General features: G+C 41.1%; 3 protein-coding genes across 4 annotated transcripts; 1 reads left to right on the top strand and 2 right to left on the bottom strand.

Annotated features, from left to right (window-relative positions):
* The first annotated feature begins 517 nt into the window (after nucleotides 1-517).
* Nucleotides 518-11,540, top strand: LOC118220252 (bcl-2-like protein 12). 2 transcript variants are annotated; one of them, XM_035404032.1, is made up of 8 exons: nucleotides 518-697; nucleotides 5,096-5,285; nucleotides 7,269-7,557; nucleotides 8,117-8,330; nucleotides 8,524-8,631; nucleotides 8,830-8,903; nucleotides 9,012-9,266; nucleotides 11,201-11,540. In XM_035404032.1, the coding sequence occupies exons 2-8, from the start codon at nucleotides 5,098-5,100 to the stop codon at nucleotides 11,240-11,242; spliced, it is 1,170 nt and encodes a 389-aa protein (XP_035259923.1). In that variant the 5' UTR covers nucleotides 518-697; nucleotides 5,096-5,097; the 3' UTR covers nucleotides 11,243-11,540. The 2 variants fall into 2 exon arrangements, with proteins under 2 accessions (XP_035259923.1, XP_035259922.1); XM_035404031.1 differs by lacking the exon at nucleotides 518-697 and adding an exon at nucleotides 1,405-2,188.
* A 10-nt stretch (nucleotides 11,541-11,550) lies between these two features.
* tspan4b (tetraspanin 4b) lies at nucleotides 11,551-16,076 on the bottom strand. The gene is made up of 8 exons (XM_035404077.1): nucleotides 15,617-16,076; nucleotides 14,541-14,610; nucleotides 13,727-13,918; nucleotides 13,296-13,370; nucleotides 12,838-12,933; nucleotides 12,628-12,738; nucleotides 12,286-12,369; nucleotides 11,551-11,989 (listed from the first exon to the last, which is right to left on the bottom strand). The coding sequence occupies exons 2-8, from the start codon at nucleotides 14,607-14,609 to the stop codon at nucleotides 11,921-11,923; spliced, it is 696 nt and encodes a 231-aa protein (XP_035259968.1). The 5' UTR covers nucleotide 14,610; nucleotides 15,617-16,076; the 3' UTR covers nucleotides 11,551-11,920.
* A 2,789-nt stretch (nucleotides 16,077-18,865) lies between these two features.
* LOC118220247 (mucin-5AC-like) lies at nucleotides 18,866-22,039 on the bottom strand. Its single transcript, XM_035404023.1, has 2 exons — nucleotides 21,740-22,039; nucleotides 18,866-21,206 (listed from the first exon to the last, which is right to left on the bottom strand). The coding sequence occupies exon 2, from the start codon at nucleotides 20,316-20,318 to the stop codon at nucleotides 19,110-19,112; it is 1,209 nt and encodes a 402-aa protein (XP_035259914.1). The 5' UTR covers nucleotides 20,319-21,206; nucleotides 21,740-22,039; the 3' UTR covers nucleotides 18,866-19,109.
* Between the last annotated feature and the right edge of the window lie 4,634 nt (nucleotides 22,040-26,673).

Genomic DNA, 26,673 nt, shown 5'->3' with positions numbered 1-26,673 from the left:
CCTGACTTTCTGAATGTCTGTGTTTTTGGTTGGATAAATTTTTCTCATATATTTGCAATCCGAATCAAACATTTTTCATTTTTATCTTTTTTAAAATTATTTTTCAATGACTTCTTTGTCAGATTGGATATAGATGTCAAATATGTTTTTTATGTGGTTTACAGCAAGGTTTACTCCTTCTTTATTGTGAGGGTATGTGTAGACCAGAAAGGAATTCAAGAGAGATTGGATTTTGGATTTGCCAATTGCTTTCTGGTATTTTTCTGTGCTGTTTTAGGCCCATCTCTCTCTCTCTCTCTCTCTCTCTCTCTCTCTCTCTCTCTCTCTCTCTCTCTCTCTCTCTCTCTCTCTCTCTCTCTCTCTCTCTCTCTCTCTCTCTCTCTCTCTCTCTCTCTCTCTCTCTCTCTCTCTCTCTCTCTCTCTCTCTCTCTCTCTCTCTCGTTTCCTGTCACAAAGGAAGTGCCTCACCCTGCAGCCTCCTTCCTCATTGGCCTTCGCTAGAGCAGTTAAGATTTTTAGAGATAGGCACACAGGAATTGATACCAAGAGTGAGACATTAGGAGATAGGGAAAGGACAAGTTACTAGCTGGAGAAGATAGAAGAATAAGAGGCAGACTGAAGAATGTTTTGGGAGAAGAAGGCAACACAAAGAGATTCTTTTTCAGAAAGAGGAGGAGACAGTGGCACGGAGTTAGAGGTGAGTACTCAAAGAATCAAAAGAGACAGTGGCACAGAGTTAGAGGTGAGTATTCAAAGAATCAAAACAATTTGTAAGAACTAGATGGAGCATCAAGAATGATTGTGAGACATGAAGCTAGACAAAGTGACCCAGAAAAGTTTGCAGTGTCATTTGTGAGAACATGAAGCGAAATTAATGCATAAAGGAGTCTGAGCAACAGTCTTAAAATGTTTTGTTAATCTTGACTACTGGTAATTATGCAGTGTGTGGATGTGTGCTCGCCCATATCTATGTGCACACACATACACTTTTTCTGGCATGCTTGTTGCTCTCCTTCACCGGTTGGAACTCTCCTTCTCCATCCCTGAAATAGCCACACTGATCTGTCATGTTACCTTTCTTCAGTATATGTCCACCCCTCTGTATGTCTCTAGAGTTAAACCTGAACAATCATTTATCCTCTCTCTCTCTCTCTCTCTCTCTCTCTCTCTCTATCTCTATGTGTGTATATACGAGGCTGCAGCTGCGTACAGTGTAATTCTTCAGTCTCCTCTATATCTCTCCCATTGCCTCGGCTACTCTCTCTGTCTTGTCTCTCCCAATCCTTGTACCAGTGTTTGATTTTCAAGTGACGCTGGGCAGGGTTTGGGGGGGGCAAGGCTTGGGGTTCAGCACTTAATTGGGGGGGGGGGGGGGGGGGGGGGGGGGCAGGCTCGTGGGATATATGGTCGTCGTCGTCATCATCATCATCATCATCATCATCATCATCAAAATCATCCTCATCATCATTTTAATTTTAATTTAATTCGATTTGATATTCGTGTTGTTGTTTAAGCAGGAATATAGATTTTGGCAAATTTACACGTGTAATTTTTTTTACATGTTGTTTATTTTTCTATTTCGGTTTTCCAATAAACACCACATACTAAATAATCATTTCCATTGTGTGTCCTTATTGTTGATGTAAGCATTTCATATGTTGCATTCTATGACTGTTATTGGGAATACTTCTGCTACAGTATTTCAATATTTTCTGTGAGTAAATACACCGCCCCTTTTAGGGACTGACACCTGACATGCGCACAGTGCACCAAATGACATTCCTCCAGTCCCTACAAGTTGGAATGAAAACTATGGAGAGCGTTTCGGTAGAAACTTCATTGTCCCGCAATGATATTGCTCAAATGTAAAGAGAGAAGAAAGGAGTAGAGGGGAAATGTCATTCACTCAAGTTTTTCCGAGATGAAGAAACAATTATCTGGCTGCAGAGGGAATGAGTAGAGGAAGTTTTTAGTCTGACGGCCACTTGGATTTTTTTCAAGCCAAGCCTAGCTGGCCAACAGTTTGATATACAGCTTGATTTTTATTTGTAGTTAGCTGGCTATTTTAAATGGTTCAAAACGTTTTACCATGTTTTAATTCGTTTAATTAAAGTTTTTTTTATGTGTTTATGAATCCGTTTCACTTTTTCTTTTGGAGGATCACTGCGAGGAACGTCGAGGAACTCGGGTAAGGTCAACGATACCTAATGTTAACAAGCTAACGATATCCAAGGTAGTCTAGTTATTTACTGTAAATTACCTAACAAGGTCACTCACCTTCTCAACAACAAACGTTAGCTTGCTGTTCCTCGCCGTTTCAGAACTTGTGTGTCAGATCTGGTGTAGACACAGGTACGCTAGCTGGAAAGCCAGCGTTAGGTAACTCTGTCTTCCTAACTTTCGCCTAAAGTTGTCTGCTAACGGTTTATAACATAGATTTGACTCACGTTAAGAAGTGATAATACTTGGTTAGCTAGTGTGCTTGATATTAAAATACAGTGCTAGACTATCTGAAATAGCGTAAAAAGCTAATAACCTGTCCTGCGTATGTGGCGACTGGAAATGCTAGCTATAGAGCTAATTTGCTAGTAGTTCAATTGTTTATGAACTATCTAAGGAGGTAGCTAGCTAACAGCTCGGAGGTGTTTTTCCAAGTGGCTAGTGGTTACACCAACGTTTTGGTTTAAGAGTATGAATGAGCCACTGAACAATATGCTGCAAGGGGAAGAGGTGATGACAGGCTTACTTACTAGATGGAGGAATGGAACATTGCTCTGTCACTTTACATAGCAGTGGCATTATCACATCAATATTGCTTACCCCAGTGGTATCCAGCTAGTCAGGACAATATTGGGGACACTGTGTGAGAATTTGGACAGAAAACTCCTAATGTCTCAAAGTTTCCTGAAATTTTGTGCATAGAAACGTCATATGGGGAAAGTGTATTTGAGCCATTTTGGGATTTCAGTCACAAATACCTTTTACCTTTTTAAAGGTCCCTGAACTGAAATCTGTAAATTTTTTACTGATGTATTGTTTAAAAAAACAAACAAACAAAAAAACATTTGAAAACCTGTGCCAAAATTGGCTTGCTTTCCCCCTGGTTAAAATGCCAGGTTTTCAGTGGCAGGGTTGACTAGGTGTTTGTTACGTAAGGAAATCCCTTAGTCCAAATGGGAAATGGACTGCATTTATATAGCGCTTTTATCCAAAGCGCTTTACAATTGATGCCTCTCATTCACCCATTCACACGCACACTCACACTCACACACCAATGGTGAAAGGCTGCCATGCAAGGTACCAATCAACTCATTGGGAGCAGTTAGGGGTTAGGTGTCTTGCTCAGGGACACTTCAACACGCCCAGGGTGGGGGATCGAACCAGCAACCCTCCAACTGCCAGACAACCGCTCTTACCTCCTGAGCTATGTTGCCCCTATGTAGTCCAGTGAAATCCTTTCTACATGTAATATATAATTGGCTGTCTTGCCACTTTTGTGTTAGTAAGGCATGCTAAGTTGAAAATGCCTAAGCATTGCTCCTTCTCTTGATGCAGAGAAAGCAATATGTGCGCTTTTCACAAAAATGAAGAAACCTACAAGGAATAGGTTTTATTTCTGGAGCCCACGGGCACTGCTATATTACAATAACCTGTACAGTTAGTATTTGCACTGTCCATTTTCGCCTTGAACCTTTGCAGAACATGGTGGATCGGTAAGTAGGCCTTCCTTTAGCTAGCCGGGAATTAAATAGCTTTCAAGCTTTAACATATGGAATCAAAGACTCTTCATTTGACTGTAATGTCCTGAGTTTGAGACTGCTATAGAGCAGTTATTACACATTGAATGATCATCAGGTTCAACTGTAAGATGGTAAAGCCTTGTTTATGTTGGTCTCTTTCGTTTTGTCTGGTTGTGTAAGGTTACTGCTCAAACCAGCTCTAACTTAGCTAGCGATGAGGAATGTTTTACATATGACGTCTTACGTATATGAATGTTAATGAACGCAGGGTACACGCCCACCCTATTCTTGTCTGCTGAACAGGTCACAATAATATAATGGTGTTATTACAATTTAATGGTAATAAGTGGGTTGCAAACTTGAAAGAAATATTAAGAAGACAATGAATTGTCACTTATGGGGATTATAACCATAATTTGAACTGAGTTTCCTGGACCTTTAACTACTTTTTTTTTTCATTGGGGAAAATACAAACCGTCCACATCCTGAACTTATGATCTGAATCTCTATGCAACTAATGAAACTTTGCGGCTCCAAAGCATTCAACTCATCCTATGCATGATACATGCCACTTTGATTCTTGTCGATGTCAGTGAAATCTATCCAAAAATATTTGTATATTATTTTTAGGAGACACCCACATAAATTATTTTTTTCTGAACATGTAAAAAAATTTAACAGGAGCTTATTGCCTATTGGGGGTGCCTGAAACTGAAAGAGGAATTGCCAAAGTATTAGTGGGAAAATACATTATGTAGGTAGAAGTGTCATCAGTAAAACTGTTGAATCAGAAGTAGGGAAAGCACCATGTTATGACACAACATATAGAGCGCGGCGTATAAAATTTAACAGATTACTCACCATGTATAATGATAGTATTCTTGCTGTGGATTAGGAGGTGCAGTGGATTGTCCGCAGAGAGGAAGTGAGTCCTCAGAAATAGCTGAAATACTAAAAGGCTGTTAGACTTGCTGTACTGCATTATAACCTGGATTTTATATGCCATCTCTTTATATTCAAGCAGATGGTCTGGTGCTGTGCAATGTACCTGTAACTGCTATATGGTAGCAGGAAGATATAAACAAGTCAATGTCTTTAATGTACTAAGTTGACTTGATTAGTAAAGTGATTTAATTTTTATTAATTTTATTTAATTTTTTAATATCTTTGCTGTCTTCATATGATGTGTTTATAGACATTGACAAGGCATTGGCTTGTAGCTTGTTAACCATAAGAAAGACCAACACTAGTTGTGCTGCAGTTCCTGTCCAGTGTTTTTTTTACCGTTATGGTCAGATGCAGTCATTCGTTTCATAGGCTTTTGACCTCTCGTTTTGGTCCCCTTTCTCTTTCAGCAATGGCAGTCCCTGCCACATCCAACCATGTGTCTCGTCCGTCATCTCCTGCCCCCACTGTTTCTCTTGTGGAGATCATGGAAGACACTCGATTGGTGCTCGGAGCTTTCCTTCGCCAGTCTCTGGCCGTCCCTCTCGCCCAGCGGCCGGGCCGGATAGGAGGGGCATACAAGGACCACAGCAAGTACAGGTACAGGACCACAAACACTATATCCAGAATGTCCTCCAGGATAATAGCTAGTGGAGGGGGGAAGTGCATCAGAGGGTAATCAGCAGCAGCGGTATTTACACAGTATAGCCTACACCCGTTTTAGTCTACTGTAGCTCCCTAAAGAATTTTTTGGAAGAATTAATACCACAGGTTGTGCCTATTTGCTCCTTCTCTTGATACAGTGTGTAACAAATACATTTATGTTATATATAACTATGAGATAAAACAAAAATAAATACCGTCGTAAATAACTATGCATACGACTACTAATTATATATTTTTTTGCTATGAACTGAATGATTGGTCTACAAGCTACTGAAGCAGGTGACAAACAGCCTACAAAATCCCATTGTTTCAAACACAGTGTCAGAATAACTGTAGTCTTTGTAATGCCTGTAAAACAATGGTTACATTCCTATAGTTATAATCATCAATATAGTAGTGGAGTGTATACATAGCAACGTTTGTATTTCATTCCACGAACCATAAACACAACGCGTAACCTGTTAAAAATAGCGTGAATTTGTCAATTTCGGTTTCACTTTGCCCTCAATTGCACGTCATGGAAATAAACACCCTCAGTGCACTCTCACATTCACCTCCCGACCATCATCCTTAGAATGAAGTATGGCATGAAGTCGTAGTTCTACTAATAACGTTTATTTCTGAAAATATGTTTCTGAAGTTCTGAAGAGAACTGCATTCTCTGTGCTTTCAGCAGCTAGTACTGTTGGTGACAAATCAGCCGAAATTTAGCAAAATGTAGTCGCGGTTTTCAAATGAAAATCTGGTTTTATTGTGGGTCAATTTAATGTATTTAAGAGATGCATTTCTCCAATGCATAACCTTCCAGGACCTTGTTAGGTCAGTTACTATTGAATTTAGTGTTCTGTCATAGTTCTCAGTGGTCATTTTATTGATAGAAGAAAAGATGTTCACGCCAAGGTCCTGGAATTGTTTAACTATGGGAATGTCAGTAGTAATGTTTACAGAGTTCACCGCATTGTTCAGAGATAGCAAAGCTGATGAGGATGCAATCTGTCTTGTAGCCTGCAAATTTGTCCCCTAAGTTTGAGAATATCACTAGTAAAGAGGGGAGGTGAGTGGAGACATCATTTACATACAGAAGTGAATTGTCTGCATGCAGAGGTAAATGGTGCCTAGTGTCGTACACAGAGATTAAAGCAGGATTTTGACGGATCATCTGATCGAGTGGTTCAAAAGAGAGCACAAACAGTGAGGGACTAAGAGAGCAGTCTTGTCTAGTGCCCCAAGAGATAGGAAAATTAGTGGGAAAAAGTGGTTCCTGTCATGATTCTGACAGTAGGATTGGAGTAGAGTAGTTTTATCGTGGAAATAAAAGGAGGACCCGAAGCCGTTGTATTTAAGGACCTGCCAGATATATTGCCATTTAAGACGGTCAAAGGCCTTCTCTGCATTTAGGGATAAAACTACTTATTGCTGCGATTTATAAACTCAACATCTACATAGCCTATTTGTTTGGCTTTGCTTTTCCACAGACTGTCCTGGAAGTTGTTGTGCTTCCAATGTTTATGTCCTCTATCAAAGAGTAGCCTCTACATTAGGGGAAACAGCCAGTTGGTCTGCCTTATTGGATGTTGTGTACAGTGTAGGTTGTGGCAGTGCTGTGACGTCTGTCAAGAGACTTGGACAAAAAAATGGTATCGCAAACGAAAGCTTGCTAGAAAAAATAGTTAAAAACATGCTTTTGGTGACTGATTAGCCTGAATAGTGTCAGCATTCATCTTCTATTTCTGTGTTTGCCTCATTTTTAAGCCACCACGTGGAAAAACCCAAATATGAGCAGAATGATCTAGGCCCGACATACCTTTGAAAAGTCAAGTGAATGCAGCCACCATTTATGAATGGCAGACAAGTCACATGTCAAATGGCAGTGCCTTTTCATTCTCCATCCTTTATTCCTTGTCGTTTATCTTTCAGTGCATTTGAGAAGAATTTCCCGAGGAAGGCGGAAGATGGCTGGGACTCGCTGGACGAACGAATCAGTGCAGCTGAGGAGAAGAAACACGGAATCAAAGACCTGATAAGGAAGCGGATGCGGCAGCGCTCCACCGTATTGAGACGCTCACAGAAGGACTCTTCTAAGAAGGACGTCCAAGTGCAGAGTGGCTCCCTTGAACGGGACATTCGAACAGGCCTGGCCAAGCTAGATGTTTCTGGAAAAACCAAAAGCATCGATCGCACACAGCACTTACAAGACAAGCCTGAAGTAAGAAAATATTTTACACACTACTGTTAAAAACTACTGTTGTGTTGTGTATTTTCTCACAACACCAGTTTGTAGGGGCGTCAAAGGATAAATTGGAAAACCTGTGGAGTTGCTCTGTGCTTCATTACAGCAGCTAGCTTTTACCATAAAAATTAATTGAAATATTATAATAATATTCATAGCGGTTTTAAAGTAGCGTTATTTCATATTTCTGATCTCACTACAAAATGTCTGAAAATGTAAGACTGGTTTCTTTGAATGATTGACTGTTACTTATAAACGAAGAAAGCAGGCAGCGTGATTTATACTGTTAACTTAATTGTATGCTTGTAGTTTTACAACTGTCTTTGGCATCAAACCCTTATTTCAGGATTTTAGTTATTTTCACTGGTGGATGTCACCTTTTTCAATCTATCCATTAATGGGAATATTGTGATCATTTAATTATTTTAAAATTCAAATATTCATTGTAGATATTGCATTTGAAAGGTTTTGTTTTATGTTTATTGTTTGTAGCTGCAGGCTGCTATATGATATTTTGTTATGGATATAATTTTAGTCAGAGCGTCAGTCTCCCACTTCATCCTCTGATGAAGGGAGTGGGAAAAAGGAAAGTAAAAAGAAGAAAAAGAAGTCCCCACTTTCCTCCCTCCTCCGCAAAATAAAACCCCCAAAAAATGAGGAGACGGCGAATGCGGAGTCGCAACCCAAGAGGCCGAATTCCCTGAAATTCGCCGCAGGGGTGGAGCCTGAGGCTACACCTGCCTCACCGTGTAAGTGAAAAGGAGGGAAAGTGGGGTGGGGGAAGGCTGATCGTTTTAGTTCTTTCGGCCTTCTTTTCCCTTTCTGTCTTTTATCTGCTTCAAGATAAGTAAGTAATGTCTTGGTGTTATCATGGTGTCATGATGCTCAGTCAGTCAGTCAGTATATTCAACCTGCTCTCCACCTTCTTTCTCTCTCTTTCAGCTCACCCGCCCCAGTTCTATAATGAACTGGCAGAGACCCTGGATAAGATAGCTCAGAAGCACACGGCTAAGCTCTCTCCTGTCAGCCCACCTCCCAGCACGAGTGAAAGTGAGATTGTTGATCTGAAATGATTGCTCTGTGTCATGTGTCAGGATTCATACCCTGGCATCGTCTGCACTCTAAGACGTTACTGTTTTTTAGCTGTACTTCCAGCGCTCTGTCTGTGTCTGCTCTTTGACAATTGATTCCTTTTCGCTGCAGTTACACTGTGCTTGTATAACCTTGGATGTGTCTCTCTTCTCTCAGCCAGTGATAAGGATGCTGTGGTCAGACAGCTGGTCCATGTTTTGTCACTGCAGGGAGATGCCATCAACAACAAGGTATAAAAGGGAACGCCCCCTTCTGTCGCTCCATTCCTCCCTGCTGTGTGCCTTCAAGGCTCTGCAGGAGGCATCTCTTCCACCCTCTGCTCTCTTTTTTTTCCACAGATCCAGTCGGATCCGTTTTTGAGATCGTCTTTGACCCGTCTCTCCTACCCTTCCTTCGCCAAGTTGCTCGATACCTTTGCCAGTCAGGCGGAAGCTCCCACGCCCGCCCCGGCCAGTCCCACTTTGACCCGGGTCGCCGTGACGATGGAGGTGTCGCGGCGTGTCGTCACGGCCACAGGGACGCAGAGGATGCGGGGGTTTGCTGAGCGGTACATGACAAAATTTGCCCCCTGGGTGCAGAGTCAGGGTGGTTGGGTGAGTGCCAAAGTGTTTTTTCTCATGTATTTTTACTTTTATTTTAACTACTTTTGGTTGTGTTGTAAACCATCTAGTCTGGTGTTGACAAACTTGCACATATTGACTGTAGCATAAGGGGCACACAGACCATTTCAAGGGTTACTATAGTTGCCTCGGAGGTAATACTGAGACATTGTACTGAGAAGTGCACATAAAGTGGAAGTCTGTAAAATCTGTCCTTTTGCAATCTTGTCCTTTTGTTACCCGCCAGAAAACTTTAACCAGTCTTAACCAGCGGACATTTGAGTGGCATAAAGTAAATCATCATACAGTGTCCTCCAGTAAATGTATGAGTTTATGGTGTTAATATTAACATCATGAACTAATTGACGTTAAGTATTCATTTAACATCAATTTCTATAATTCAATGGAAGTACTACAAATTATGTTGTGTTTTAATATTAGTGAGTCTTTGTTTGCAACTTTGTTAACTTGTTAGTGAAGTTGGCTACACGTTGCTAGACAGCATGCATGCTGTATCAAATTCAGTTCCCCTGATTGAAATAAATGCAGGTGAACTACTGATGCGTAGGCAGTTATGCTGTGTTTTATCATCAGTGAAACCTGATGACAATGGGAGTCTTTGTTTGCAACTTTATTAGCTTTGTTTGTGAAGTTAGCTACACGTAGCTAGGTAGCATACATACTGTATCAATTCAGTTCCTGATTGAAATAAATGCTGGTGAATTACCGAGCTAGCTAAGTTGCAACTATAAACAGTAACAGCAGTTCCCATAGGGGGAAGACTCCTTGAGGGAAAGTAGAAGTTGATACAAAAGCTACCCAACCATGGGCATCTAGCCTTACGTATCTAGCTAGCTAACTAAAAAGATAAAACGTTACTTACAGGTCGAACAGAAAACAGGCCAACTCCACGTTGCTGACGTCACCGAGCAAAAGCAATTCCAAGGTTGACTAGTTCATGAACGAGCCCTGTCGGATTGTCTTTCTGCTTCACTGTTTCTAGGCTCCTTAGCATCTGCCATTGCAGCACAATATGAAAACTGATGTTTATAATTATGAATAAATTCCGTAGAAATGCTAATGTGTACAGCCTCGGCATATGCAATCTTGCTGTAAAATCCTGTATGGAGTTACTTGAAGTGTATTTTCTTCTTTACATGATGAATTAACAAAAGCGCCTATACCAGCCACTGTAGAGCTGGCAGGTCATCAGAAACTCCTGTACAGATATCCTTCATCACACATAAAAAGGCAATCGGAAACCACAGAAAGTGAATTATTCCTCTTACAATGCAAACTGCACCAAGAATTTGATGGTGCTGTGATCAGTGTGATGCATTTCTGTAATTAAGCCACATTTCTTCTGCATATAGCCTCTGCGCCTCTAATTTAGTATTTATATTTATGCACCTCTGCTAATTTTTTTGTTTGTTTTTGTGTTTTGTACTTCAGGCACCATAATATACACTGTTTTTAAAATCCCAAATCGATACTTTGGAACATACTATGACACCAGTTTGCCGCATACTGTATGTTCAACATGTGCACAGAGTGGTCTTATCTGATCATATTTGAGTTTGTGGTCTTGTGAATATGACAGCAGTTACATTTAAGCACTTGTTTGAATATTTCAACGTTTTTCTTTTGCAGCTAATACAAGGAAGAGTCCATTTTAGATTCATTTATGGATTTCCCTGGCACATTTGGTTTCACATTTCCCAGTATGAACATAAAGTCACGTAGGACAGATCCAATTAGGAGTACTGTTTCCCCTGCTTTTTCTGCACTTCCCTAGTAATGGGTGTGTGTGAATTTAAATGGTTGGTAGATATTGTACATATAAGCACAACCAGTAGTCGGCTGATGAGATACATCCGTATTTTAAATGACAGCTTAGTGGCTTTAACAGTTTCTCTCTTTCTCTACAGGAGAACATTGCCCAGTTAGAAGATGTTTCTGAGTATGACTGACAGCTTGAGGCCTGTGGACAAATACGGAGTACATCACTACCTCCATTGAGCATGCACTGTGAGCTCTGAGCTCTGAATTGTGACCTGACATGAAGAAGAAATGGGGACGGAAAATCATGTAGCATCCTCTCCAGTGTCATTGTTATGTGCAGAGGAGAAAGGGTAGACTGTATAGACTGTGTGCACCAATGTGCTATTATCAAGCAGTAAAATAGCAGTAAAACCAAAAAGAATGGATGTGTGAAACATGCTATTTTTTAACTGTCATTTTAAAATTACATTTTTGTTACAAAAACAAGCAGTGTTCCTTTTTCTTTTTTTGTCAATATGTGGTTTATGCAGAAGTTACAAGACGATTACATATTTACAGTGATTCCACAGTTTGTAGTGTATGGCAAATGAGTTTACATTAAACCTTAGGAAACATAATTAGTTTCACAACAAACTAATAACAGTAACTTGCATTGCTAGCAGTAACTAACATTACTGTTAATAAGATTATACACCAGTATCTAGTACATACTGGTCATTGACAATGTGTTGCCTAAAACTGTCTCTAAAAATAAAGCTCCATCTGTTTCTCTAACACAGTATAAGGCTATGTGCCATACACATTCCATATACTCAAATACATTCTTCTTCTCTACTATGTGAAGTTTACCCATTTCTCATCTGGTTTCAGTCCAGGTATTTTTCAGCACGTAGTATTTGGCAGTACATGTACAAAGAGAAAGCCAGGGCAAAAATCTGGAATGGAAAGAACTGGGGTTAAGGGGTAATATTACAAGTGACTGAGCAGAGCGGTTCATTGACTTGAACTGAAGACTAGAGTAGGGAAGCACAGGTCATAGAAGGGTGCAAACAATAAAACCTTGTTCTTCTCAAATGGAATTATAGTAGACCCTAACAGCATTTTGTATTTGAAAAATAACCCTGGTATCGATGTAAAATGAAAGGGAATTATGTATTGATGTCGTGCCTATTGCTTAATATGCTATACTATATATGTAAAAGCGTGATGAAAGTGACTGGGGTAGCATTACCTGGACTATGCCAATGCAGACTCCAAAAATAAGGACTGAGGTGATGTTGTCCAGTAACCATCTTCTTGCTTTTTGATAACAGGGCTGAGAGAAAGATTCCGTATTCAGGGTAAACTGGATTCTGCTGGGGAACTTTCATGTTTACATGTAACAGCTAGTTTTTGCCTCCTGCTGCAAACATTGCCTACATTGTATGTAAAATATACTGTAAAAGGCGTGACCATACCAAACAATGTAAACCTAATGTAAATCATGCCTAGAATAACACTAAGGACCTTCATTAGACAGTGAAAGGCTCAAGTCTCTGAGGGTTGTGATGCGTGTGTTTTGGCGGCGACTGACCTCATTCCATCCGTTTTTGCAAGGGCCAATCTCTGCGCTGCAGCAGGATGTGGGGAGAGTGCTACGCACGGCGTACCAGTCCGTCTGATTGGTCACTCCGCAGCACTTGAACTGAGGGGGGAAATATGGACACTGTGGCCTTCTGTGCGGTCTGTGAGGTTCTCTTTCGGCTCGCGCCTCTGTCGCCTCCACCTCCGCCTCCCCACTCACCATTTTCTGCACGCTGTCCCACGATTTCTGCAGCCCTGGATTGGTTTCGTAGTCTACCATTCCGCTCTTCAACTCGTTCTGTGCCTTTGTGTCGAGCTGGGGGGCAGAAACACATGGTGTGATACCCTGTGAATGTGACTGGTAGACAAAGGTGAGTGGTGAGAGCATCCGTGTTTAAGAGCTGTTGCTTTAAGGCGGGTGGTCACAGTAGACTGGAAGACTTGCAAATAAGAACAGGTCATTCTGTCCATCTTGACTCAACCTTTGCCTACATCTAAATAGAAATACATTAAGTACACACAACAAAAATATAGTAATAATTGTGGCTAGACATTATAAGTAAATGCGTGAAAAAGGGATCAAAAGAATAGTTATTTGGATCAAGAATTGTCCAAACAGCACAAGGGGGGTAAGGGGGGGGGGGGGGGGGGGGGGACTGTACAAACAGATAATCTCACCTGTTCATGGAAAATGTGCAGTATGAGGGTCAGAGTCACCTCTGTTATAACCAGAATAAGGAGGATAACGAAGAACTGAATGAAGAGAGACAGAGTATGGTTAACATGCTGACTAGACACTTCTACATCCTCTCTGGGGAAGTACACTGAGGGATAGGACAGTTCATAAACTGGTATAGTAAGCTTTTACTTGTGTCTTGTTGCTTATGTGTACTGTAAGTACAGTGTGTACAATACTGCTCCTTTGCCCTCCACGCTAAGAGCAGCAGTGTCTGCTAACTGCTGTAAACGACAAGAATTATATGCTGGTCTAAGTGGCCCTAAACGCTGAGTGCCTTGACGGTGTTCTGCGTTAAACAGAAATGATGTTCCGTGCACACCTGTGGTGTGGACCGTTCCTTGTGTTTGTGGTGTCAGTGAGCCGTCCTTACCGTCATCAGTAGACAACGCTGCTCCTTGAGGGCGCCCAGGCAACCCAGGAACCCCGTGATCATGGTGACCCCCCCGGCCACGAGGAGCAGGTTTGCAGCAGAGAGGGAGGGGAAGGAGAGCGGGAGGGAAGAGAACTCCGACTGTGTGAAGGACAGCCACACCCCCACCCCAAACAAGCCGCATCCTCCTAGCTGCACGGGGCAAAGGAATTATTAGCATTTGATCAGCAAGGCCAAATGGTGCTATACTGAATGGATTCAGTTGTAATTAAACCCTTTTCAGGGGTTTAATCGAGTCTCTCCAAGACAACTGCTCTGAGAGCACAGTTTAAGCAAGTTTCAATTAAATCAAAGCTATGACTACATGATACTTGAGTATTTTGACTTTCACAGGTTGCAAGTGTTGACATCCATATTTAAACTTGTGTTGAAGTGAAAATATTCTAACAATGCCTGATTAAAGCATTTTGAGATGTCTCGTCAGTCTGTCGTTAAAAGGTGAATGTTAACAATATTGACATCATGGGATGATTTGATGTCACTGCATTGAAAGCGAGTGTTTAACAAAAACTGTTGATCAACATACTTCTAACATGAAAGACTGGGGGTGATACAATTGCTGTTCAGGCTTTGGAGAACTGCTACATTGGCAGAGAGCAGCAATAATAGTACTGATGGGAGTCATTTGTAATTGGAATATGATAAACTGTATGTTCACTTGTTTGTGTAATAGAAATAAGTGTGGAACCAAACAAAATGAAATTGGACTGAGTTGGTGACAGGAAACCCAAAATCAGGTGCCAAATGTACTAACCCAGAATATGAGGTTGAAGACAAACATAAGGTATTTCACACAGCAAAGACACCTTCGTGACACCGACATTCTGTACAGAGACAAGAGACACATTTAACACAGAATCAGTTCAGAGGAGTAACTCCTTATGAATGTGCAGTATTGATTGACTGAAGGAGAATGTGGTTGATACACGGGTAAAACGCAGTAGCCTACTCGGCTTAATGGCTACCGCTAGAATGACGCACATATTCTGATTCCTCTCATTCTTGTCTATTTTTCTATGCATATTTGTGTATGTCTGTCTGACTAGAAACCTTACAAGAATATATTGGATTTAAGTAATTGAAATGTATTGAATGTATGTACTCTAATCATGCATTGTTTTGCATAGTCATAGAACTTGTGAAGCGCCTGAACTTTGTCCGTTCATTGTTTCATACAAAGGAAGTTAGACTTCCAAACAGGAAGTAACCGCCCTATTTGGAGCACTTTACTGGCTGTAAATTATAATTTTTTTTTTTTAGAAAACAGTGAAGAATGGGCAAAAGTAGTATAAACCGCATAGCCTTTTCTTTAATGGTATTCTAATTTGGAAAAGAATTTCTGAATTTGCCTCCGTGTAGCCCCAATGTTGAGCTGCATTTGAGTGCTGTGTTCAACACTCAGAGGGTTAACAGTGATTATACTGAATGTGTATGCATTTATCCAATCATTTTATTTGACTGAATATATATTTGAAGGGTTTATTTGTGTGAACCATTACTACCATTTCAAAGTAAATCAAGTGCCGTATGTAAATGTCACAGCTCTTGCCAAACCAGTAGTTTATTTTGGAAATTTGGAAGCGTTGTGATGAAGCCTTGTGATGGAATTTACATGTTCATCTCAATGTTAAATAGTGCTTTGGGCGTTCAGTCAGGAGTGATAGAATTACACTTGAGAGTCTATGGTACAATAAATGCACTATAACATGTACTCAGTTAGAGCATAGAATTAACCCTCTCTTGTACTGAAAGTTGAGACTTTCTTTACTGTTTCTTCGTCCGTGAGTCATTGTAATGGTGCTATAAAATGTACATCTTATCTGTTCCTACCTGTCTCAGTGTTAATAGCTATGATCAACACTTGGTGGCTCCAACGCTGAAGTTGATAGTTTGTAGTCAGTCTTGGAAATTTTTACTGCTTGCTATTTGTACTCCGCCTGGAAATGTCCCAAATCCACAAAAATACTATGACACTCCTAACAGTATTACTTATAGTATTATTTTAGTAGTTTGACTTGGTTTTCCAGCACACTTTTCCCCTCACACAAGGTTTCTTCTTTTCTCCCTTTGTATAGCTTCCTCCTTTTAATGCACTCTCTGTTTGACCCAGCAAACCCAGTCTTTGAACAATATTGGAACTGCTATTTGTAATCTTTCTTTGTTTCTACTTTTCTCCTTCTCTTTCTACCTTCTCTTCATTTTTTTGTTTCCCGTTAATTCCTCTCTCCGTTTCTCTCGTTCTCAATAACTTCCAGATGTGTCAGCGTTGTTGCCGCCCTCCCCTCTATCCCTCTCCTCCTCCCCCATTTTCCGTCTCAAGGGAAATCATTCTTTTCTCATTCCCTCCCCCACAATTCTCCCTCTTCCTCTGTCCCTTTTCCCCCTCCCTCCCCCCTTCTCCCTAATGCCATACCGTCCCACTGAAAACAAGGAATTTGAGTTATAAGATTACACATTTTAAGAAAACAAAGAGCTATCTAAAGTTTATAATTGCTGAAGATGTTCCATCGCTTTATCACGTTGTTTGTGATGCCTCCTTTCCTCCCATGTTCCATTTCCTGTCATTCCACAGTAAGGGATGGGGGGCTCAGGAAAACAGATAAAAATGTCATTGAGAATACAACAATAATCACAGTAGTTCTAGTTTTAGGTAATATAATGAGATATTTATAAATCCTACTGGCCATACATAGTTAATATTACTTTGTCCAAGTGGAGAGTGGAGAAGTGTTAACTGTTTTTCCCTGGCTGTCACTTCTCTTTTTCTTCTGTACTTAGTTCCCTGCCTAATTTATTACTATTATTCTTTAAATTCTTGAAGCTCTTTGGTAAGCACAAAAACTGAGAGAAGAGTACAGCCCCAAAATGACTGAAAATGAAACAAGAACAACTGTGTACCCCCAAGACCTATTTTGCCTCAATTGGTACTGTAGCGCCCTCTAGTGGCAAACATTTGGAAATCTTCATATTTAAACCATTATTTAACCAGGAGAACCCCATTGAGGTTGAAATCTCTTTTGCAAGGGGCACCTGACATGAAACACAAAGTTACCCAAACATCAAATGTGGACTGAGACAGAGGTGTAACTATAATTAAAAGTAGAGAAGAGGTTAAAAGAGGTTAAAAGCAGGAGCATATTTCGGTCACAGAGTCATAAATTGCATGTTTAAAGTCCACAATTGAAATTAATTTGTCAAGTTTAAAATTCTTTTGCAGATTTTTCCAGCTGTAAGGTGCAAAATATCTTATTGGTGTGTCCTGGTTATGTCACATTGTATTTAAACACCAGGACGCAGTAAAGTCACACAGAAATTAGTTGTATTATTTAATTCTGCAATTGACAAAATCCTAACAATTAGACCACACAGTACTGACCCATATCAATATAACATGGTGAACAAGAACATGCCCATCCTCAGCACATTTTATCACACCATATTCTAAATGTTTGAGAACATACACAGAGCAACAAAAATAGAACAGCAAACAAAATTAATAGGTTTCGGAAAATATTTTATTGGAAAGAATGTGATGTCACCTACTTATTTAAGAAAATAATATTGTTATTTGTCAAAATGTTGTATACGTCAAACACACAGAGGGTAAAATAAACTGACTACAAAAGAATGCCAAAACCCAGTACTATTTATAGAAATATAAACATTTCTATTCATGTCATGCAGCTATGCTTCCAATATGATTAAAGGTACATCTAAATTAATATAAATCCCAAATATTTAAAATGAATAGTATGCTCAAAAAACAAACAAACAAACACACAAACAAAAAATCAGCAAAAGCAGTGCATTTAGATCTTTGCCAATAATATCAGTGTTTCTGTGTTTCTCTAACCTGAAATTTTTTATGTCTGGCCAAAATATGCTACCAGTATTTCTAAACAAATTAAGAGATAAAACCTAGCATGTACAAAAACGAAGAAGACACAGAAATGAGAGAAATTCATGACTGTTCAAATTGATATGATGTGTACAAATGTTTTTTAGTCATCAGAACTTGGCACTCGATTTCTGTACCATGCTTGAATAAAAATACTGTGCACTGTGCATAAGAATAATTGATTGAATAATGAATTCAGTACAAGTTTGGCATGAGAAGCTAAATATTTATTTTTACAAATAATGACAACTAAGTAAGTTAATCATATACTGGAGTCAATTATTTATAAGCGTTGTTGGACACAACTTATCCCATTAGGATATTTCACCATTCGTCAAAGCAAATCACAATTGAGTATTTTAAATACATTATATGGCCAAAGGTATGCGGACACCTGACATCCAACATCTCATCCAAAATTATGGGCATTAATATAGAGCTTGTCCACACTTTGCTGCTATAAAAACCTCACTCTTCTGGGAAGATTTATACTAGATGTTGGAGCATTGCTGCAGGGATTCGCTTCCATTCAGCCAGAAGAGCATTAGTGAGGTCGGGCACTGATTGGCCAATTAGGCCTGGCTTGCACTTGGATTTCCAATTGATCCCAAAGGTATTGGATGGGGTTGAGGTCAGGGCTCTTTGCAGGCCAGTTAAGTTCTTCCACACCATTCTCAACAAAACCATTTTTATAAGGCCTCGCTATGTCCCAGGGGGCATTGTCATCATGAAACAGGATAGGGCCTACCCCAAACTGTTGCGGAAGCACAGAATTGTCTAGAATGTCATTGTATGCTGTACCATTACATTACATTACATTACATGCATTTGGCAGACGCTCTTATCCAGAGCGATGTACAACAAAGTGTATAACCATAACCAGGAACAAGTGTGTTGAAAACCCTAGAGGGAAGTACAGTTCCAAGTACCGTGCAGGGAACGACCACATAGTTTAACTTGGACCCTGTAGGTTACTCTGATTAACACAAACAAAAACAGCAACAAAACAGTCTATGCAAATAATACAAGCAATAGTTGAGTAGGTGCGAGTGCAATAACTAAGTCAACTAAGATAAGCAGCTTACCTAGCTACAGCCCTAAGATTACATAGTCAATTAGAGGCTACAGGGAGGCAGGGAGGCATGGGGAGAGGTGCAGCCTGAAGAGGTGAGTTTTCAGTTGGGGGGAGGGGAGGGGAGGGGGGGGGGGGGGTGGTCCAGGTGCTTTTGTTCATATTGTGTACATTGGTTAGCAAAAATAATGTCGTGTCATTCTTCTTTTTTAACATCTGGCCCCTGTAATTCATGTGTGTTGCTTTCTCAACTGTCATTATAGGCAATCACTGCATTTCACAATTTAGCTAAACTGATCAGACATTCAATTTGAAAGGGACTAGTAAGGAATCAACAAATGCATTTCTCCCTCTCAAACAGCAGAGGTCAGACAGAAAGCTGGACTCCCATTTTGCTCACCTGCAGCAGTCTCAGAGAGCGGAGGAGAAAGGGAAGAAGACAGGGGAGGTGAATGACTGACTGCCTTTTCCACATCCTCATCAGTGATCAACAGGGGTACCTCCTCATCCTTCTTAATGTCCTCCTTTGCCCCTACACAACTCCCATTCACCCCATCCTTCTCCTCTTCCTTTGCCATAAAAGTGCTTAGTACCACCTGCACCCCTTCACCATCTCCATCCACTTCATTGCCCCCTTCCTCCCCTGCCTCCACCGCCTCATCTCCCTTCAAAGCCACAGGCCCAAACCAGGCATCATCATCTGTACCTTTTTTCATCTTGGATTTACTGCTCCCTCCAGTCCTGAAGCTGTAGCTGAAGTTTTCAGATCTCCTCTTCCTTCGTTTGTTGAAGAACATGCTCATAAAGATGATCCCACTCATACAGACCACCAATGCTATGATGATGATTACTATCCCAAAACCCTGTGTCATGGGGACAGGCGTGGGACTGCTTGCAGTAGAACCAACAGTGGAGGTAGGCTTCAGGTCTGAACTTGGCTTTGAAAAACTGGTCTTGGCAGATTCTGGAATCATGGAAGGAGTGACCACCGTGAGGGTTTTGGTTGGATTTGACTTGGAAGTCACATCATCTACTGTGCTCTTTGTTGAGCTTTGCTCATTTTGGGATGCAGAGCTGAAGGGTGTGGAGGCAAATGTCTCTGGAGTTGTTGCTTGTGTAGGGACCACCCGACTAACATGGTGGCTGGTCTGAATTGGAGTTTGAGGCCGAGTACCCTCTAATGTTTGGGAAATAGAAGAGGTAACATATTCAATACTGGGCTTAGGGGTTGTTTCAAATGTGTCCTCTGAATCAACTTCAGTACTGGGCACTTCCGTAGTTTTCAAAATGGCTGCTATAGTAGTTTCAAGGATGGACTCTGTTTCAGCAACAGTTATTGCCGTGTTTTCAGGCATGGGCACTGCAGTAGTTTCCCTTACAGGAACATTTGAAGGTTGAGGAGTGAACATACTAAAATTTGGAGAACCCATGCCACGTGTTACATCTTCTGACGTTTCTGTGGTCATGTTCAAATCATAGTCTGAGGAGGGCAAGTATGTTTGGGCAAAGAGAGGAGAGCATGTGAGGGAGTGTATGAGGAAGGTCAGTACTAGCACTGACATGGTGATTGTCAATGTTAATGGTGAATCCAGGAGAAGTAGATGACAGCTAAAAGCTGATTCCTCCTACCTGATCTCTGTGAATACTGGGATTATTGGTTTCTTTAATTTTTATTCTGAAAGAAATATTATCTTTTGAAAGTATGTACTTGAAAATGAGATGATAAAAAATGTTTCACAGCTTGCCAGAGACTGAAGCCAATTTTAATAGCAATTGTAAATGGTAGAAATAATGATATGTTATGTTGTTCTTCAAGTTTGTATTGAATGGCTGGCTATTTCAAAGTTTTGTGATGGTCCTAGAAGCCACAGTACAGTTATTTATTCCTAGTCTGTTTGAAGAAATTAAGATTATTAGCTGGTTTGATGTATCATTCTGGCTACCTTCATAGTGTATAATTGCACTTCATATTTATGTTTTCGACTGTTTTTGTACAGTTTTGTCCTTATGCATCCATTTGGGATGATGCTGCATCTGTTGCCTCTATATTACCACTCTTGTTGAGTCTCAGACCATTATGCAATACAGAGCTAAGATATTGGGTGTAGTCATATGCGGTAACACCTTTATCTATAGCCTTATCAATTTGTAGATGTCCTCGTGTTCTGCTGGTGTCATTCCGCTTTTTGCTGTCTAATCCAGTCCAGATTCAACAGTGAATTGGCTCTCTAGTGTTTACATTTAAATGTTCCCTCCTGTCTTCTTTCTGCAATTTTCCTGTGTCCTCTATAAGCTTCTGGAGTAAACTCGCATGCCAGCCAGAAAGTCACAACCCTTCTCTTCCTCTTATGTGCTGTTCGCTTTCTCTAGGCTTCCTCTTTGTTTAAGTGAACAGAGTACAGAGAGAGAGGGTGATAATACAGCAATGATGGACAAAATGAGTGTGTTCCCTACAAGAAAGAGGCAAACAGGGCCATTAACATTTGATGAAAGTAGAAGCCATAAATGTCTGTCTGTAGCAGAAACCTAACCCTTTACCCTAAATCCATTTTACACTACATTCATTTTGTAATTATACAGAACAGGAAACTCACATTACAATATAGACAGAGAAAGCATTGGAGCGTTACTGTATGAAAGCTGCTCTTTGTTGTGACTCAGTCAAGATCACACAGTCAAGTGTAGTGTTTTTTATTTGGTTTTCAAAAGCTCATAAAAAATAAAAAGAGTGAAAATACACCGCTAAGGTAAACAATTAGCACAACACATCGAAGAAATTTGCAAAGACTGCAATAAAAGTTCTCGTACTGCAACTAAGCAAATTTAGATTTAAAAAACAGGCCTCAAAAAATACTGCAATGAATAGTATAAATTATCCTTAAGTAGCAGTTGTGAAGCATACCATTTGTACAACTCTTACGCTGCTGTCCTAATTTATGTATCTTCTCCCTGTTCTTGAAAGGTATAGAAAAACTTTACTTACCTTCCGGCAGTTGTGAAAAAACACAGTAATAAAAAGAAAAATAGGATGTTGAAATAGAAATGTTGCAGTGGTAAAAATGTTCATGCATGCAGTCAACAGCTTCCTCTCTTCTCTTTCTCTCTCTCTCTCTCTCTCTCTCTCTCTCTCTCTTTCTCTTCCCTTTTCTTTGTGTCTGGGTCACAAAGGGAAGTCACAAGAAAAAAAAAACTGTCACCTGTCTTTATTGATTTAATGATTATATTTCTCAAAGAAAGGGAGAGGGTGATAAGCTCAGGAACGGGGAGCTATATTCGACCGTGATATTGTCCAAATGTGCACAGTAAAAAGTTGTGTGCCTATGTGTGCAATCATGTATACACCCTAGCGCACACGTGGAGAAGGAAAGAGGGGCACAGAAAAGCTGGACTATATGAATGGTGAGAAAAAAGAAAGAAATACCCCTAGAGCGTAAAATGTATTAATACTGTGTCTTTGTGTAGATTTTTGCTGTGCATTGTTCCTCTTTCAGTTTCTTTTTGGTGCCGTTATGGACTTAGGAATCATGCATATAAACCCAAGGTGTTCAGGTATTTCCAGATGAAAGCTGTTATTTGCCCGTGTTCCAACTGCAACCTTCACTCTCCGGACACCAGCTTAAGCTTCAGATTTGGATGCCATGAATAGAATTGTTCTGATGAATGATTTACAGCAATCAGAGGAATTTGAGTATGCCCATAAATTCATAAGATTTTCTCCATTCTCTCAAGTTTATTTGGTGGTAGTTTATAATATGAAGCTCATAGAAAATGATAAACAAACACAACTATGAATTGTAATCTACTAAATTTAAATTTACCAAAATGTGGGCTATATACCCACACAATATTCTAGTTGTAGAACTGTTTAAATGTCAAATGTATGAAATTATATGATAGTCACATATATTTTAATAAAACACACAGGTAGTGAATGAAAAGAATGTTAAGAACAATGTCAAATCACTGAATGTTTGGCCACCATATACAGCTGGTACAACCTGCATGCACTGAGCCTATATGTACCATATTCTATCATCTGTCCATAAGAGCATTGGACTGCAGTGCAGCTATTCATATAAGGGTTTTCACCCATTAATTATCTTCTCTGCAGTACTCACACCCAGGAAATCATTCACACATTTACAACCATTTTTTAAATGTTTTGTACCATGAAAAACATTTTGACTTGAAGAGCGTGTCAAGTCATAGAGGATGTGGTATGTGGTCTTGCCTTCCTCTTCACTAGTTCTTTCCATTTTTTATGATTGCAAGCAAGAACAGGATGAGCTAAACTTCCTGTTGACTCATTTCTTTCTTGACAGTTTTAAAGAAATTCTTTAAAAAAAGTAATTGATATCATTTCCTGGCCATCAAAAATATTTTTATGCTTACGGGTTAATATTACTTTCATATTCTTATAAAAAGGGAAATGAGCAAAGTGTAAGAGAATGTAATTGTAAATTCAGTTCAGTACAGTTCAGTTCAATACAGGTCATGCTTTTTTTCTAGTGGAGGTTCAATTTAAGATGTTTGTAGTTCTACCAACTGTTTCTAATTCTCTCATGAAAATCCCAACATTCACTAGCCACGCCCAGTGTGCCCACACGCCATGCCATTGACAGCCCCCATGCACCGTGTGACATTGATTCCAGAAAATAGAGCTCCGAAACTTGAATAGATCTTTACTGGAGGGCTCAAAAATAAATAAATAAATAAATAAACTAGGAGAATATTGTTCGGATTCTGGACAATCTTCTGTTTGGACTCTAGGTGGTGACATTTCCCCCTAGGGATTTTTTAGAGACTTTTAATTAATGTCATTGTTTTCAGCTGTATCTTGTTTGTAACTGTATTTAAACCCTTTGTTTTGTGTTCTTCCTTGCTGAGTCTTTGAGTTGCCTTGCTTTGGAATGAATGCTCTAGCCTTTCTGGTGTCTTCTCCCGAGCTAATCCTTGTGTTTAAAAATATTTGAAACTTGTTTCCTGTTTTTGCTGTTGTGCCTTGTGAAAAAAAAAAACTTTTGTGATTTTATATTTGTGCCTTGTGAAAAGAAAACTTTTGGGATTTTGTATTTGTGCCTTTTGAAAAACCTTTGGGATTTTGTATTTTTGGCCTGTTTTCTTATTTAGTAATCCTCTGAGCTTTTTTTTGATTCTTTTGTTTTTCTCCCTTCCTTTGAGGGCTGTTTCACTTGCTGTTTGTTCTGAAGACTCTAGCAAAGACTAAAGTAAATTTTTGCAACATCTATCTCCTGAGAGTTTCTGCATTTGGGTCCACTCTGCTCCAGTGGATCAGTGGTTACAGCACAGGGTCAACACCACCACAACCTGGGTTCAAATCCCAACTAGGGATCTCACCCGTAACAGTAAGACTCAGCCAGCGACATGGACCCAGCAGATTCAAACCCTTCCGAGACAGCTGCCTTTCCTCTGACTTTCATCCTGAGTCCAATGGCCAGGCGGAGAGGCTGAACCAGGACCTGGAGACGACTCTGTGCTGTTTTGCTTCCACTAACTCGACCTCTTGGAGCAGCCACCTCCTGTAGGCAGAGTATGCTCACAACACCCTACGCTGCTCATCCACAGGGATGTCTCCATTCGAGTGCCAGTTCAGGTACCAGCCTCCACAGTTCCCGGACCAGGAGCTTGAGGTCGGGGTCCCTTCAGCCCAGAGGTTCATTCGATTCTGCCGGCACACCTGGAGGAAAGTGTGGCTGGCCCTACAACAGGCCTCTCAGCACCAGCAGTATCAGGCCAACCGCTGGCGTAGACCAGCACCATCCTATTGCTCTGGACAAAGGGTTTGAATCTCTACCCAGGATCTTCCTCTGCGGGTGGAGTCCCGCAAATTGACCTCCTGGTTTATTAGCCCTTTTAAGGTTCTAAGAAGGGTCAATCCAGTGGTATATCATCTCCAGCTCCCCCGGTCAATGCGGATTAACCCCACCTTTCATGTCTCCCGCCTCCAGACCAGTACTCACCAGCACCCTTGCCCCTGCAACCTGCCCACCCCCTCCCCCACGGCTCATTGGGAGTCAACCTGCCTTCACAGTCCGCCACCTGCTGGACTCTTGCCTGGTCCGTGGGCACGTCCAGTACTTGGACTGGGAGGGTAATGGCCCGGAGGAATGCTCCTGGGTCCCTGCCTGGGACATTCTGGACCCAGAGCTAATTTTGGAGTTCCAGCGGCGCCATCCTGATCGTCCTCAGAGGAACGTCAGGAGCCAGGGGGGGTCCTGTTAGGATTCTGGACAATCTTCTGTTTGGACTCTAGGTGGTGACATTTTCCCCCTAGGGATTTTTTCAGAGACTTTTAATTAATGTCATTGTTTTCAGCAAAAAAACCTTTGGGATTTTGTATTTTTGACCTGTTTTCTTATTTAGTAATCTTCTGAGCTTTATTGGATCTTTTGTTTTTCTCTCTTCCTTTGAGGGCTGTTTCACTTGCTGTTTGTTCTGAAGACTCTAGGTCCACTCAGCTCCAGTGGCTCAGTGGTTAGAGCACAGGGTCAACACCAGCACGACTTGGGTTCAATCCCGACTCGGTAACTCACCCGTAACAAATATACCAGAAAAACTTTAAGACTAGACAGAGTCTTTTCACACTTGGTTCATTTCAGCCTCTCAAGAGGACTCTGACTGATGACTCAGCATTTTTTGTGCATATTTAGACACACTAAACAAACTCAGACCCCCCTGAAATGAACCGTTACTCAGGCCACCTCAAGAGGTGGTCACAGCAAGGTTTGTTTGTGGTTCTTTTTGAGGTTGTGGCGCCCCGATCCCTTATCGGTGCTCCCCACGAGACCACCAGGACGGCCGAGCCCATCGACACCGGCGGCCGCTGGGAAAAGTGGTGAGTGGGCGGTACCTAGCAAACCCCTGTCTAGAGATGTTCAGGACCCTGGACAGCCCCCGGCAGACCAACTGAGGCGACAACCGGCAGCACCATGGACAGGGCTGCAGCAGAGGGAAGGTAGGTGGAATTTTCCACTCTGCCACACACCTGAAGCTGCTTGCGGGATTGGCTGCCGGCGCCCACCTGAAGCTGCTTGTACTAACGAGCAGGCAGGCTTATATAGAGCAGCACAACCCAAGGAAGGGAAGAGTTGCTGGGGCTTCCGTCGTAGCCACGCCGGACGACTCTACACCGGGAAGAGACTGGAAGCGGCCGTGGGCCAACTCGCTGGAAACGGAGGATCACCAGCCGGCAGCCGGAGCAAGGAACCGGAACCGGAACCGGACCCGGATCGGGCTGACCACGCCCTGTCCCCCCTTAACCTACTTCTTTTTTTCGTTTCTCTCCAGAAGAGGCTGTGAAGACCTGGAGCGGAGCACTGATACCCCGACCGGGAAGACTTTTTAGTTGTTTTTGGCTCCCCCTACCTCTACCCCCACTCATTACCATTATTAAAGACCTTTTTTGTTAAACACTACCTCTGCCTCACCGTGCTGGTTTTTCCGTCACTCAACCCCCCGTTGGCTGAGAGAGTTCACAAGGTCCACTTGAAAGCATACAATGCAGGATTGTTTAGCCTTGCTGTGGTCCTGTGCTTACAATCAAAGAAGTCACCTTCTCTGTCTTCAACTCTGCCCACTCACCCCACGTGCCCCACTTAACATAACTAACAGGATACCATTAGTAACATTAGTACTGTAAAATTAGTGACTGTGAGAGACAGTAAGGCAGATTAGATTATTTCTTAATTCCATTATGTGGAACGTAATAATGGTTTTATTGTTGGGATTTTTATTTAGAAAGTTTCAGGCCCTGACAAAGTCCTTATTATTGCTAGCTTCACACTTCAGGTAACATTACTTACGGTTCCAACAGAAAACAAGCCAACTCCACTTCCCTTTTGATCCAATTGGCAAACTTCAGCTGAGGTGTATGAGATGATGAATGCTGGCTGTTTG

The sequence above is a fragment of the Anguilla anguilla genome, chromosome 2, assembly GCF_013347855.1.
Source record: "Anguilla anguilla isolate fAngAng1 chromosome 2, fAngAng1.pri, whole genome shotgun sequence".
Classification (NCBI taxonomy): domain Eukaryota; kingdom Metazoa; phylum Chordata; class Actinopteri; order Anguilliformes; family Anguillidae; genus Anguilla; species Anguilla anguilla.
This window is presented reverse-complemented; position numbering and strand designations above follow the sequence as displayed.

Excerpts from the sequence above, each read along its gene's own strand:
- LOC118220247 (XM_035404023.1), bottom strand. The coding sequence starts at position 20,318 with ATGTCAGTGCTAGTACTGACCTTCCTCATACACTCCCTCACATGCTCT.
- LOC118220252 (XM_035404032.1), top strand. The coding sequence starts at position 5,098 with ATGGCAGTCCCTGCCACATCCAACCATGTGTCTCGTCCGTCATCTCCT. Across the intron at positions 7,558-8,116 it reads ACTTACAAGACAAGCCTGAA|TCAGAGCGTCAGTCTCCCAC; the intron begins GTAAGAAAATAT and ends ATATAATTTTAG. Across the intron at positions 9,267-11,200 it reads TGCAGAGTCAGGGTGGTTGG|GAGAACATTGCCCAGTTAGA; the intron begins GTGAGTGCCAAA and ends CTTTCTCTACAG.
- tspan4b (XM_035404077.1), bottom strand. The coding sequence starts at position 14,609 with ATGTCGGTGTCACGAAGGTGTCTTTGCTGTGTGAAATACCTTATGTTT. Across the intron at positions 13,371-13,726 it reads AGCGTTGTCTACTGATGACG|TTCTTCGTTATCCTCCTTAT; the intron begins GTAAGGACGGCT and ends CTCTTCATTCAG. Across the intron at positions 11,990-12,285 it reads TCTGCATTGGCATAGTCCAG|ATTTTTGCCCTGGCTTTCTC; the intron begins GTAATGCTACCC and ends TTTCCATTCCAG.